The sequence below is a fragment of the Myotis lucifugus genome, unplaced genomic scaffold (genome assembly GCF_000147115.1).
Source record: "Myotis lucifugus unplaced genomic scaffold, Myoluc2.0 scaffold_10, whole genome shotgun sequence".
NCBI classification, from domain to species: Eukaryota; Metazoa; Chordata; class Mammalia; order Chiroptera; family Vespertilionidae; genus Myotis; species Myotis lucifugus.
The window spans coordinates 9,594,356-9,609,192 of record NW_005871058.1 but is presented as its reverse complement, the minus strand read 5'-3'; the positions used below and the strand labels follow the sequence as shown (position 1 = coordinate 9,609,192).

Genomic DNA, 14,837 nt, shown 5'->3' with positions numbered 1-14,837 from the left:
CCTCAAAATAAATAAATACATACATACATACATAATTTTTAAAATCTCCTCATAGCATAATAATTATAACACAGAAGACAATGACTATTTTTCTCTATTTGAGTTAGAAGAGGGTGTTAAGGAGTTAACCTGAACAACAGAATTTTCTCTGGGTACTTTTTTTGGAGACATGTCTTGTTTTTTTACATTCCCTATTTACGGTAGTCTATTCTAAGCTCTTTTTTTCCAGTTTGTATTGAAGGAATTTCGTCTGCTCCTCAATATTTTATGTCTACCTTATTCTGTTTAATCATATAATTTTTAAAAAATATTTTTATTGATTTCAGAGAGGAAGGGAGAGGGAGAGAGAGATAGAAACATCAATGATGAGAGAGAATCATGAATTGGCTGTCTCCTGCACATCCCCTACTGGGGATTAAGCCCACAACCTGGGCATGTGCCCTTGACCAGAATCAAACCTGGGACCCTTCAGTCCACAGTCCTCTAAGCCAAACCTGCTAAAGTTAGTCATATAAATTTAACAATTGTCACAGTTACATAACAAAGCTTTGAGTGTTATGGAAGTAGGAAAGAATTATGAGCAAAATGGAAGGTTTGGGTTTTTGAAGTTATAAAAATCTTTAAGCTCACTTGTGTTGAAAATGGCCTGGAAAACATTGGTTGAGCTCATATAACGTAGAGAGTGCATGCTCATATAGAGAGTATATGCTCATTTGTGTACTTACTTGGCTCTTCTACTCAAGAACAAAGATTATTTGCATAACAATTATCCCCAAAACTTAGTGGCTTAAAACAATAAACATTTATTATCACTTTCTGTGGATTAGGAATCCAGAGTGACTTAACTCAGTGGCACTAGCTTGTGAGCTCATGAGATTGCAGTCAGCATGTTGGAAGGGTTTTAGTTATCTGAAGACTTGGTTGAGGTTGGAAAATCGACTACCAAGATGTGTTTCTCCTCCAGTTGTCAGGAAGCATTAGTTCCTCACCACACAGACTTCTCCACAGGACTGCCTGAATGTCCTCATAACTTGACAGGTGATTTCCTTCAAACAAGTGACTCAAAAGAGAGGAGCTAAAGCTGCAATATCTTTTATGACCTAGCCCTGGAACTCATACACCATCATTTCCACAAAATCTTCTTAGTTATAGGTGTCAGCCCTACCCATTATGGGAGGAACCACACAAAAGCATGAATATCAGAAGGCAGAGATTATTGGGGGCAACTTGGGAGGCTCTCTTCACAGTTTACCCTCAGACTCCCTGTGATTCATGATCTTCCCGCATGCAAAATACACTCACTTTTCTCCCTAAAATTCTCATTCCCAAATAGTAACAACTTAAAAACTGAACCACATCATTTAACTTGGTTCTAGCATATGATACTCCCTAGGTATAGTTCCTCAAGTACAGTTTCTCTAGCTATAACGACCTTTAACTAAAATGTACAAAGTTATTTACCCCCTCCCACACACACACACCCAGCATATAATGGTGAAAAGTGGCATATTGACACTCCTGAGGGTTTCTTTTTATTTTCCTATTTTTTAAATTAAATTTATTGGGGTAACATTAGCTAATAACATTATATAAATTTCAGTTGTACAACTTTATACTATGGCATCTGTATACTCTATTTTGTGCTCAATACCCAAAGTCTAGTCTCCTTTTGTCAACTTGTGATTGATCCCTTTACCCAATTCATTCTCCTCCCACCCTCTTTCCCCTCTGATAACCATAATTCTGTTGTATGTATCTATGAGTTTTAGATTTTTTTGTTTGTTTATATGTTTATTTTGTTTGCTCATTTGCTGCTTTTTTTTATATCTAAGACTAGAGCCTGGTGTACAAAATTCATGCACAGGTAGGTCCCTAGGCCTGGCCAGCAACCAGAGCCAATCTATGGGGTGACTGGTGGGGCAATCTGGATGCCCCCACTGGCACCCACCTTGGCTGGCCTAGGGCCTGCGGGCTGGGGGCAGCTCCTGCGTTGAGCGTCTTCCCCCTGGTGGTCAGTGTACATCATAGTGACCGGTCATTCCACTGATCCTTCCACTGTTATGTCAATTTGCGTAGTAGGCTTTTATTACATAGGATATGAGTGAAATCATACAGTTCTTGTCCTTTTTCACCTGATTTATTTCATTTAGTATAATACTCTCAAGATCTATCCATGTTGTCACAAATAGCAACATTTCATGTTTTTTATGGCTGAATAGAGTTCCATGGTATATATGTACCACATCTTCTTTCAAAGGACTCTGTCATCAATCATCTGCGAAAGGGCACACCTGTTTTTTAAAAGGGCAGGGGGAGCAGGAGGCACACAGGAGTTACTGGTCCATAGCAATTCTGAGATCCAGCCAAGCAAATGTTGCAAGTTATTTGATATGACTCAGTCTTACTCTAGACCAGGAATAAATATCCAGGCCTCTTAGTTCCATTCTGTAGGTTCTGGGTTCTTTCCTCTGTCATCCTTCTTGTTCCTAAAAGTGACCTGTGTTTACAATTATGTAGACAGTGTTCTATTGACTATAGATGATATGTAGTCATTGATGTACCTGTGTGGTTCTATCTAAGAACAAAGCTCAATAGAAATAGAAGTTTATAGATGGCAATAGTTCTTACCTAAATTTCTCAGAGCATTGATTAGTCATCCAACACAGAAGCAAGTTAGATCTCCTTCCCATATTTGGTCTAGTTTTATTTCTAAACTTTACAGTGAAGTTTTTATTAGTCCTTGGTAATTTAAGATTCTATTATTCCATGGAACTATTTTCCCAAGTAGATTTTACATTTTTAGAACAAAAAACACTGTTAAGGAGGTGGAGAGGGTACAGATGAGATAAATGGTGATGGGGAAAATAAAGTAAAATTCTTTTAAAAAAATTCACCGTTCAAAATACACAAAATTTTTAACCTCTCTAAGGTACCAATAGCATGAAGGTACTCAAGAAAGGGATAATTATCATACTTTTCTCAGTTTACTGTATATTTGAAAACAAGAGCAACTAAGTTCTGTCTTTAATTTCTCTACTGTTACAGGTATATAATCTGCTACCTGTAAAGGATCTCACTTATTTCCCTGAAAACTTGGACCAGGAGGAGGAAGAACAAGCAAACTGTCGTTATACTCGTTCTACTCCTCCTATTGGTGGAAGCTTCTATATTCCCTCAATAATTAATGATGAAGAAGATATGTATAGTTTCTTAAAGGTAAATTCCTTACTACTTACTAAGGAACTAGCTTATGAAAGTTTGAATGTTAGTAAAACATATATATACATATATATATGTATATATATCTTTAAATAAAACTTTATATATATATCAATAATTGAATAAATTGTTTAACCTGACATTTCATTGAGATATTTTTAGTTATATTTAGTTATTTGAAAATGATGCCCAATTACACAATTCTAAAAAATCATAAAGTACTATAATTTTACCATTCTATATTTCTTGAGTGTGTATATGTCCATGGAATTAATATAATGTTAAGGGCATTGGAATTAATAAGTTAATTCTAAGGAAAAAGTATTTCATGCAGTCTAATCATTTTTACAGGGTATGGGATTAAAGGTGCTCACCAACTCTAAAATCCAAAAACAGAGGTCATGTACAATGAGTCACATACCTGCACAAGCTGAAGCACCACCAGGAATGCCCAGACCATATGGAGGTAAAAAATAAAAGTTGCTTTTAATTTCTCATCACATCCAGCAATATTACTTTGTAAAAAATAAAAAAGGTAAAATGAGATACATAATGTAGCCTTATTTCATTTACACATAGAGAAACAAAGATTCTGATAAGATGCTTCTTGCTGAGATTATTTAGCTAGTAAATGACATGGCCTGAATTGACTGGAGTTGTTTGTTTATTTGTTTAGATGAGTCAGATGCTTTAGGGTGCAGAATCATATGAAATTCAAGATTCTACTGTATATAAGAGAGGAAAAACAAAATTTATAATGGAAAAGGAGAATGATTCTAATTATAGAATCAAAAAAGGCATTCATAGATATGCTATATATAAAAGACTAGAAAGGAAGAGAAATGGAGAAATGTCTCACTGGTGAAAAAAACAACAGTGTAAACATTGCAGAAATATCTCATAATCCAGGCCCAGAAAACGCCAGAATAAAACATCAAATAAAGCAGCCCTTTTCTAGGAACTTCAATTTCCCCTTAAAACATCTGTCCAATCCCCAGGTACACTTACAACCTATTATCCAACCCTTTTTCATCTCTTTCTCAAGGTATTCCGGCTATCCCTTTCTCCAAAATATCCCTTGTTGTCTATCTGTTAATACAGATTAACATCTTTTGAGTTGGAATTATAAATCTGAGCTTCTATGCGTGAAGTGGACCTGTAATGCCTTTTCTCTAAGACTCTACGCCTCAAATCTTTCATTATATAAATTGAAGTAATGTGACTAAAGGCACTTTAGGGCATTTCAAAATCCCAATAAAATAAATATTATGTACCAAAACAAATTAAGAATATTGACTGTTTAAAATTTGTTTTCTGTGTTCCTTGACATTGAGCCTATCGAATTAACCATGTGATATTAATATCTATCTGTAAACCAGCCCTATCATAAAGAAAACAATGCTGTCAGCTCACTTTTAAAGGACCATGTTTTTCTCCAAATATAACCTTCAAAAATAGCACCAATTCCAAACAGTTTCTTAGCAATGGGAAATATTTTTTCAGGTAACTAAGATGCTTTATAAATGAGGGAGATTAAGGAAAAAGAAAATAAACATGAAAATTATACAGAAAGAAGTTTGAGCTTAAACCATAAAAGTTTGAGGCAAAAGGAAATATGCTGGAAGTTCATAAGAAAAGAATTTCAGGCATATGATGTAACAGAAAAAAAATAACTTCTAGCCCTAGCTGTTTTGGTTCAGTGGATAGAGCATCGGCCTGTGGACTGAAGGGCTCCAGGTTCCATTCCCAGTCAAGGCCACAATCCTCGGTTACGGGTTTGATACCTGGCCCTAGTCAAGGGCATGTGCGGGAGGCAACCAATCAATGTTTCTCTCTGTCTTTCCCCTCCCTTCTACTCTCTCTAAAAATCAATGAAAAAAATATCCTCTGGTGAGGATTAACAAAACAAAACAAACAAAACACTTTTAAAATGTGATGAATACACAAAGAAGATTGAAATAAGTAGATATAAATGACTCAGGTATGTGCAGCAATGGAAGAGCTAAGAAAGCTAGAATATTTTGTGAAAGTTCTTGAAAATAATTTGAAGAACATAAATCCATTCCCATGACTGTTTGGGAAGTCACCATGCAACTTCAGTGTTTGATGTCAGGGAACAGTAAATATGGGGGGAAAAATAACTTTAATACTGTTTCTAGGGCCTGATAGAGAGAGAGAGAGAGAGAGAGAGAGAATGAGGGAGAGGAAGGTTAATCCAAATAGGGTAGTAAAATCATGTTGGACAATGATAGAAATGATTAGTGCCTGAAACGTAAGAACTAAGTTATAAATATGGAAGTTATTATTCATGTGTTCAGTAAATTTTGATTGAATACTTACTAATCTAGTTTGTGGACATATAACAAATATTAAGAGAAATCTTCAATTGTATAAAAGTTATATTTTAATGGGCATAAGGGTAGTATAAACAAAATAAGCAAGTATATTAAATAGTTTATTAGAAGGTGACAAATTCTAAGGGGAAAATTAAATAGAGAATAGGGTGACCAGTGAATGTCTTACCAGGAGAGTAAAATTTTAGCAAAGATTTGAAGAAATAGAAGCAATTAAATGGCTATTTAGAAGAGTGTTGCATTCATAAAAAGCAACTTGAGTAAAGGAAAATACCTATGGAGTGCCTATTATGTTTCAAGACAGAAGTGAAAAGTAGATAGATTAGATGATAGATAGATTATGATAGATGATAGATGATGATGATGATAGATAGATAGATAGATAGATAGATAGATAGATAGATAGATAGATTAAATAAAAATAGATGGTAGATAGATAGATAGATAATAGATAGAATAGATAAAGATAGATGGTAGATAGATTTCCTTAATTCTTACAGCAATCTTTTAAGGTAAGAATGTATTTTTATCACCATTTTCTCCTTTTTTGTTTTTCTGGCTTTATTGAGATATCAATGACATATAACATTGTGTAAGTTTAAGGTGTACAATGTGTTGATTTGATATGTTTTTGTGAAATGATTACCACTGATTCATTAGCTAATACTCCATCACCTCACATAGTACCATTTCTTTTTCGTGGTTATAATAATTTTTGAAATGGAAAAACTGAACCCAGAAAAGTTAAGTAGCTCAGCCAATAAGTAAGTAAATGGGAGAATGGGAATTGAATCAGGTACTCTGACTGCAGACCTATGTTTTTTTTTAACTATTTCACTATTTTGCCTTTCAAAGGCTCTAAGGCAGTGGTTCTCAACCTTCCTAATGCCGCAACCCTTTAATACAGTTCCTCATGTTGTGGTGACCCCCAATTCCATTGTTACAGATTGAACATAATTAAAGCATAGTGATTAATCACAAAAAACAATATGTAACTATATATGTGTTTTCCGATGGTCTTAGGCAATCACTGTGAAAGGGTCGTTCGACCCCCAAAGGGGTCTCGACCCACAGGTTGAGAACCGCCGCTCTAAGGTGCGATCTTATCTACCCTATTCCAAATGGAAATATCTCTCTTTTTGGCATCTTGAATTCTTCATTTCTCCTTTCCATAAAATAAATAGAATAAAATCTAAAAGTCTAGCCTTGTTATCAAGAGAGCAATAAATTTACAAGCTTCAACATAGTACACAGAATTGATATTCTTAAATTCTATTCACTTCAGTGGTAATTCAAACAATTTTCAATATAGCCACCACTCATGTTATCTAAAGAGAGTCTTACCTTTTCTGCTCAGTTTTTCTATGGAGGAAACAGTACTCTCAGACCTTGAAAACCTACCATTTCCCCTACAAACCATAAAATCATCTGCAAGTGATCTTGCACTTCCAGCTTCCATTCACATACATGGAATTTCTACCTGTAAAAAACATTCCTCTCTGCTCAAAGAATGTGGACTCAACAAGTAATCTCCAAAGTTCTACAACTCTCAGGAGACAATCAGAGCAGGAAAATGGAAAATTTGTTCTCCTAAGCCTTACAGCTGAACCATAAAATAAATGGATGCTTTTCCCTTAATTAGATTATTATTTTCTTTTATTAGGTTTGGGAGGTGTAAGGATGCTGAATACTCCTTCAATGGGTGCAGCTGCTGCAATACCTGAAAATAATATGCCAAGTCCAGAGCCAGTCTCTGAAACAGTGCGGAGTTATTTCCCTGAGACCTGGATCTGGGAGCTGGCAATGGTGGAGTAAGTAACATCTGTCTCCTCTTTTTGCTCTGGGTGAGGCAATGTGACCCGCCCAGCATTTTCAACTTGAAGATAAGCCTTCTGAAAAGTTCTAAATAATTGTCTTAGCCTCTTACCCTTTCATTCAAGACCTAAGAAAAACACTTTTATTGTATGGGCTCACTAGTATAATTGTCTCTCAGAGCAACAAGTCTAAAACAATTATTCCTAAGACTGCCTATAGAATATTCAAATTCTATACCGCCTAATGCCATCCAGGAGTCTTGCATAAACAAGATTGGATCAAGCACATAAAGAAATCAGACTGCATAAGAGTGATAGTTTATTTTTTGGATCATGAATCTTAAATATGCTTTATGGAATTGGACAATAGTGAGGATAGCTTACGGATCAAACTGAATCATATTCAAATGTTTCTATTTAAAATATATGCATGTGTGATGTGGCCATAGACAGATAAGGGAAAGAGACACCATTTAGTCCCTTTTTTTTCCCACCTCAGTCCCCAGTACATAATCTAGTGTCCGTATGAACCCTTTAATGGATTTCATTCTTGACAGTCCCTTTACACATATTGATTCTCACTTGAAAAAAGACATTTACCTGCTGACTCTGTTCTTCCTATTGCCATCTTCGCCAGCTCATCGGGCGTAGCCGAAGTAGGAGTAACAGTCCCTGATACCATCACTGAGTGGAAGGCAGGAGCCTTCTGCCTGTCCAATGACACTGGACTTGGTTTCTCTCTTCCCACCACTCTCCGAGCCTTCCAGCCCTTCTTTGTGGAACTCACAATGCCCTACTCTGTGATTCGTGGAGAGGCCTTCACACTCAAGGCTACTGTCCAAAACTACCTTCCCAATTGCATCCGGGTAAGAAAAATGAGGGTGAATTGAAAGGGTAGATAAAACTTTGGTCATTCAGCTCATGATTTGTTCCCAAGACTATGGATAATTCTTGGAATTATGTGCTAGCATTGCAAATAAACAGTGCTCAGCAAGATGGGACATGATCAGAAAGATAACACAATAACATATGAGCTACAGGTACTAAAACCACAGATCTCCAATCCACATATCTTTTTTTTTTCTGAATCTTGCTGAATCCTGACACAAGACAGGCTCTTTGGTGGGAAAATTCTTGATGCTGACACAAAATTTAGTTTTCTTAATTTTGTTGGTGTTGTTCTTCCAGCCTTCATCTCTAAACTCCCACAATATGTACTTATAACTTTTCTTATAGCACTTCTGTCTTTGTAAATTATGGCATAGTTTTGTATAGAGATTATCTCCTTTATAATACAATATCCTCTAGGTCAGGATCCTCTTCTTCAAAACTTTCTGTGTCTTATATAGAATAGACATGTAATATATGTTAGAGGAAGTGGAGAGAGGGAGGAAGGAAGAAAATCTACACAGGAGTTAAGAACCATCAGGTAGGAACCAGTAGGTACTTCTCCCAGAGGCAATATCTGCCTATGTCAGATATATAATCTAAAGGCCAGCTTCTCCTAATAAATAATCAGTCTTGATGTGTGTCATTGCCATTTTCATGCTTCTCAAAGCACACGTGAAATTCCTAGTCTTTTTCTAAATCCCAATTTAGTGCAGCACCTCACATGTGGCCCCAATTCCATGACTCAGCGTCTCTCCATATTCTGATAATATTTATCTCTATGCCCCACTTGTGGGTGATAGGTCAGTGTGCAACTGCAAGCCTCCACAGCCTTCCTCGCAGCCCAAAACGAAAAGGGGAAAGAATCCTACTGCATCTGCGTAAATGAGCGGCAAACCTTTTCTTGGGCAATAACTCCTAAAACTCTGGGTGAGTGACATCCCCCCCCAAATGTTTGCCAGTCAACAATGGATCTCTGCATACTACTTACATCATATTCTTTTTTTTTCTATCCACAATGGTACCCTACAACACCTGGGCCTCACAATCACTATACTTGGGCATTGGTTTCTCAGTGTACATTAGCCTTGGGGTTTTTGTTGTTTTATTTTGTTTTCACCTTTCCTATTCCAGTGCATTGTAAGGTTAAAGTGCAGCCTTTGAGGTGATTGCAGAGCATAGAGTCATTTTCAGCTATTAGGGATGGCTTGGACTACTGTCAAGATGGATACTCATTTTCTCCACATTCTTTGTTTTAGGGAATATGAACTTCTCGGTGAGTGCCCAGGCAGTGAAGTCCCAAGAGCTTTGTGGAAATAAGGTTGCTGAGGTCCCTGAGATTGGGAGGAAAGACACAGTCATCAAAACCCTATTGGTGGAAGTAAGTCTGTATTACTTTGACATGTATTTCTGAGGCCCTAACAATAAAAAAAAACCAGTATGGACATTCTTGAGGTAACAAAGGATAATTAATATCATACAGAATTCATCTGATAAGACTAATGGAATTTCCTATCCTTAAAGCATATATTATGAGAAACTTTGCTATGTAAACTTGTTAACTTTTGCATAGTTTTTTTTTTAAAAAACATTAGGAGCCTTTTCCTTTTCTGATCTCTACCTCTCCTATAGGAGTCAAATATTTCTCTCACCTATTACATTTGACTCCCTGCCCTTAGTATCCCTCATTTTCTCCTCAGCCAATATCCCTTGTTCTTCAATGCTTTACACGGTTACACTAACTTGATAACAAGTAGGATTTGATAACATCATTTAGTCTAAACACCACCCTTCAAAGTAAACAATCTATGGTTGTCCTTTAGTCACCTCAATACTTAGCCCTCTTTTCTATTTTTTTTTCTTTTCACCCAAGCCTGAAGGTATTGAGCAAGAGAAGACTTTCAATTCTATGGCCTGTACTTCAGGTAAGAGTCAATCTTCATAATCATTGTGAGAACAACGCCTCCCGAGGGTATATATTTCAAGTTACAATGCATAGTCTTACATATCATCTCCCATAATTTTCAGAATGTTCCATTCAATGTGGCATAATACTGAGTATTTCTTTATACATATTTTATAAATAGGAACACTGAGCCCAAGAGAGCAGGTTAATGTGGCTTGTGGGTACAGGCAAGACTACTACTGGGGCTTGCTTGGTTCACTTTCAGCCTTTATCTCCATAGCCAGTGGCTGCTCATTAATGAGGCAGGATGCTGAGGCTTAGAGTGCCACAGCACTAGGTAGAAGGAAAGCAGAGTCATGACAAGTTTGAATCACAGTTAATATTCTCTAAAATAGTTCATAGTAAAGCATATGGCACTTTCTGCTCATCTTACTAAAAACTTGTTTTCCATAGAAAAAAAAGAACTCCACTTTGCATCAGGATTTGACCATATCATTAAAAAACATTAAATTGTGTAGCTTGTAAATTATACTGGCACATTAGCACTAGATCTATGTTCATAGTATATAAAACACTGTTCTTGACACTTAAGAAGGACCAATTTAAGGCTTAACATTAGAGACCAACAAAATCAGAGAATTATACAATTAATTCAGAAAACTCTAGATCCTCATCACCTCCTAGCCTTCTTTAAGAGAGCTACTGTGCACACAGCAACACAGAAGATGGTAAAACAGGAGGGAAAGGGACTCAGGAAGTTTTGTAGTGCCAAGAAAAGCTGGACTATTAAAGGTAATCTCATCATAAGTCAAAATTCTTATTTCTTGGACACAGGGTTCCTCAAGGAGGCATAATAATGCTATTGCTAAATGTAATGATAACAATAATAATAACGGTTCACATGCATTGAGATTTAAGATGTTGCCAAGGCTGTTCTAATTCACACATTTTATATGTATTATTTCACGGAATCATCACATGTGCAAGTTAAAGTAGGAAGAGGTTAAGTAACCACTAGATTATACTACTATAACGGATGCCATCCTTTCATATAGATTATTTGTTTCCAAAGGTACTGAAATATCTGAGCAATTATCCCTGAAGCTCCCACCAAATGTGGTCAAAGAATCTGCCAGAGCCTCTTTCTCAGTTTTGGGTGAGTTATCTTGCATCTAGAAAACTTGTGACAAAAGAACTGCCAACCATACATTTTATCTATATATTTGTGTTCTAAATATCAACTTATTAATGTGTCAATTTATATAGGATCCTGGAAGGCTCGCTTTTTCTAAATATAAATGTTCCCTTGTCCAAATGATAAAGTATCTGACTTTCAATATGAAAATCATTTGAGTTTACTAATGTTGGCTACATATGAACTTAAATAACTCTGACATTTAATCTCACATTCCCCAGGTGACATACTAGGTTCTGCTATGCAAAATACACAGAATCTCCTCCAGATGCCCTATGGCTGTGGAGAGCAAAACATGGTCCTTTTTGCTCCTAACATCTATGTCTTGAACTATCTGAGTGAAACCCAACAGTTGACTTCAGAGATCAAATCTAAGGCCATTGCCTATCTCGTCAGTGGTAAGTGAGACAAAGAAAAGTTTACGGTGTTACTCTACTAATAATGGGGTTTTTTCCCCACAACGCTGGCATTTTATCACCAGTGATCATTATAAAATGTAGTGATTTTTATAGAAATGAAAAGTTTCCCACCATCTGATACAATGTTGCATTTTGACATATGGGTGATAGCCATAAGACTATGACAGATCCTACCCATGAGCCATCAAACGTCAGGGGAGTATGGATACCATCAGCCTGCACCTGGAGATACCCTGCCTTTCTATAATACTTTCATTCCAGGTTACCAGAGGCAGCTGAACTACAAACATCAAGATGGTTCCTATAGCGCCTTCGGGGATCAGTCTGGCAGAAATGAGGGCAACACTTGGTAAGAAAAGAAAATCATTCTGAGTTTCAACTATGAGTTCAAAGCATGTCCATACAGGGTGGGACAAAAAGTAGGTTTACAGTTGTTCATATGGAAAATAACACAATAATTAATAAATAATACAAGAATAAACTGTTTTGCATACTCACTACTGTAAACCTCCTTTTGCCCCATTCTGTCTATTCACCTACTTAATTCTTACAATAATCCTGTGAAATGAGAGCTATTAGCTTCATTTTATAGAGGAAATGATGTTCATTATGGATGAATAAATGTCTCTAGTATAAACAACTAATAAATGGCAAAACTGAGAACATTTGAAGTTGATTATTTTTATATCAACACACCAAGCCTCTCTTTCTCATGTTGCTAAGGAACCATTATAAACTTCTTATTTGCCCTCATAAATTGTTGAACAGTGCTGAGATGCTAGAAACAGGCTAGAAAAATGGTGGCCATTACTCACAGTGCATACTTTATCACCTTCTACTAGATGATCCTTCCTATCTATCTATCTATCTATCTATCTATCTATCTATCTAACTAAAGATAGTTATCATCTATCTTTTTATCCATCCATCTATTTTTCTATTTATCAATCTATTCATTTATTCACCTGCCCATCAATTCATCTATTCATCTGTCCACCTATCATCCATTCATCTAATTATCTATATATCTATCTGAACTAAATATGACCATACAAGAAAACAAGAGGAAATCAACAACCTGAAAAGTAGTGGAGAGACAGGATGATGTAGAGAAAATTATTTACTGAAACAGACCAGTAAAAGAAGACAGCCCAATAGAATATTAGTTGCAGAAGACAAAGTAAGAAATCAATGGAAACAAATAAATACAGAAAGTCCAGAATGTGAGAGCAAATATTTTAACCACCCCCAAGAAAACTAGGAGAAACCTAAATCTCTAAAGTGATGCTTTTGGAAGTAAGAATCCTTGGTAAGGCGTCTAACAACATGCCACAGGGGGAAAAAATAGAAAGAAGCTAACAGGTTAACAGAAAAAGTTTTCAAACTCTCAGTAATAGCTCTTTCATTCTCATGAGGGTGAATTGGGGGAGAGTGGGAGTCTATGTGTGCAAAACAGAGTTTTAAGGTGCTGTATGAGAATAAATGGTCTCAGAAGCCTGCTCTACTTCATCCTTCAGGCTCACAGCCTTTGTACTGCAGACCTTTGCCCAGGCTAAAAGCTACATCTTCATTGATGAAGCACATATTACCCAAGCCCTCGCCTGGCTCTCTGAGAGGCAGAAGGAGAATGGCTGTTTCAGAAACTCTGGGTCACTGCTCAACAATGCCATTAAGGTGAAGTGCTGTGAGTACTTATGCTGAACCCCATGATACATCAATATTAACATTGTTCCAAATGTGATAGGAGAAAGAAGGCACAGGAAAATTGCAAAGATGAAGTCCTAGGTAATGTGAGAGGGCATCTAGAAAGGAGTTATAAACCTGAAAATTATAAAGAAGAAAGAAATGGTGCTTTGCATGAGGATGTTACTTTGCTTGATAGAGAAGATACTGAAGACAATTTGCATTAAATACCAGAGAATATACTAAAATTTAGAAGTGCAATTAATCAAGTACAATTAATCAAAATTTTCTCTCTCTCTCTCTCTCTTTCTCTCTCTCTCTCTCTCTCTCTCTCTCTCTCTCTCTCTCTCTCTCTCGTCATTTACAGGGAGGAGTGGAAGACGAAGTGACCCTCTCTGTCTACATCACTATTGCTCTTCTGGAGAGTGGTCTTCCAGTCACTGTAAGACTCACCTCAGCCCCACTTCCTACTATGAAAATTACAGGCCTGATGTCTGGAACACCACTGCACTAAAAGCCAAGTCTCAGCTTTCATTTTGCTCAATGATGAGGCATTTCTCAGCCAGATGAGCTCTTTAGTCAATTCCATTAAAGGGAATTTATACTTGCCCAATAATGCTTTTGGACTATGTACCAAAACTAATCCTAAAAACACATGTTCCCTGGCCTTATTTTTTGAAAACTAAATATTAAGTTAAGAAATTTAAAATGTTTCTCAGCTTAAATATAGTGGATATTGGCTGTCTACTTGGCTGGCTGAAAACCATGAATGACATCTGTCAAGCAATATCCAACTCAGACCTTGTTCTATCCTCTACTTATCCTAGTTTGACACCAGCACCTCTTTGTCTTCACAGAACTCTGTTGTTCAAATGGCCCTACTCTGCCTGGAGTCTGCCTGGAATACAGCAAAGGAGGGGCCCCGTGGAAGCCATATCTACACGAAGGCATTGTTGGCCTATGCTTTTGCCCTAGCGGGAAACCAAAATAGGAGGGGAGAAATACTGAACTCTCTGGATGAGGAAGCTGTGAAAGAAGGTGAGAGCAAATGGTTAAAAAAAAAATTTCCCCTTCCACTTACACAAATTCTATAAGAAGGAATATATTCCTGCTGAGAGCAACAAGCTTTGTCTGTAATTCTTTAGCCAAGTTATCTGTTGTGAAGTCAAAACACCTTTTATAAAAATATATTCTCTGGGATTGCATATGTTATACCATACATAATGCTGCAGGTAAATTATGGAATTTTATCTCTACCTGCTGAAAGCAATATATTAAACAAATATATATTTTTATAGGATAAGTGCCTACATACTTGGATGATAAATGGTACAACAAAAAGCCATACTAAAGAAATTG

At 36.5% G+C, this 14,837-nt stretch overlaps 1 protein-coding gene across 1 annotated transcript in view; it reads left to right on the top strand.

The window, feature by feature from the left end:
* Positions 1-14,837, top strand: part of LOC102419451 (pregnancy zone protein) — a 45,801-nt gene that overhangs the window by 22,354 nt on the left and 8,610 nt on the right. The window contains exons 16-28 of the mRNA XM_006084229.3: positions 3,046-3,216; positions 3,571-3,685; positions 7,237-7,384; positions 8,025-8,253; positions 9,079-9,205; positions 9,535-9,656; positions 10,149-10,200; positions 11,254-11,337; positions 11,598-11,774; positions 12,057-12,144; positions 13,313-13,469; positions 13,846-13,920; positions 14,336-14,516. Coding sequence (XP_006084291.2) covers positions 3,046-3,216; positions 3,571-3,685; positions 7,237-7,384; positions 8,025-8,253; positions 9,079-9,205; positions 9,535-9,656; positions 10,149-10,200; positions 11,254-11,337; positions 11,598-11,774; positions 12,057-12,144; positions 13,313-13,469; positions 13,846-13,920; positions 14,336-14,516 — 1,726 coding nt within the window. The remainder of the gene's footprint in view (positions 1-3,045; positions 3,217-3,570; positions 3,686-7,236; positions 7,385-8,024; positions 8,254-9,078; positions 9,206-9,534; positions 9,657-10,148; positions 10,201-11,253; positions 11,338-11,597; positions 11,775-12,056; positions 12,145-13,312; positions 13,470-13,845; positions 13,921-14,335; positions 14,517-14,837) is intronic.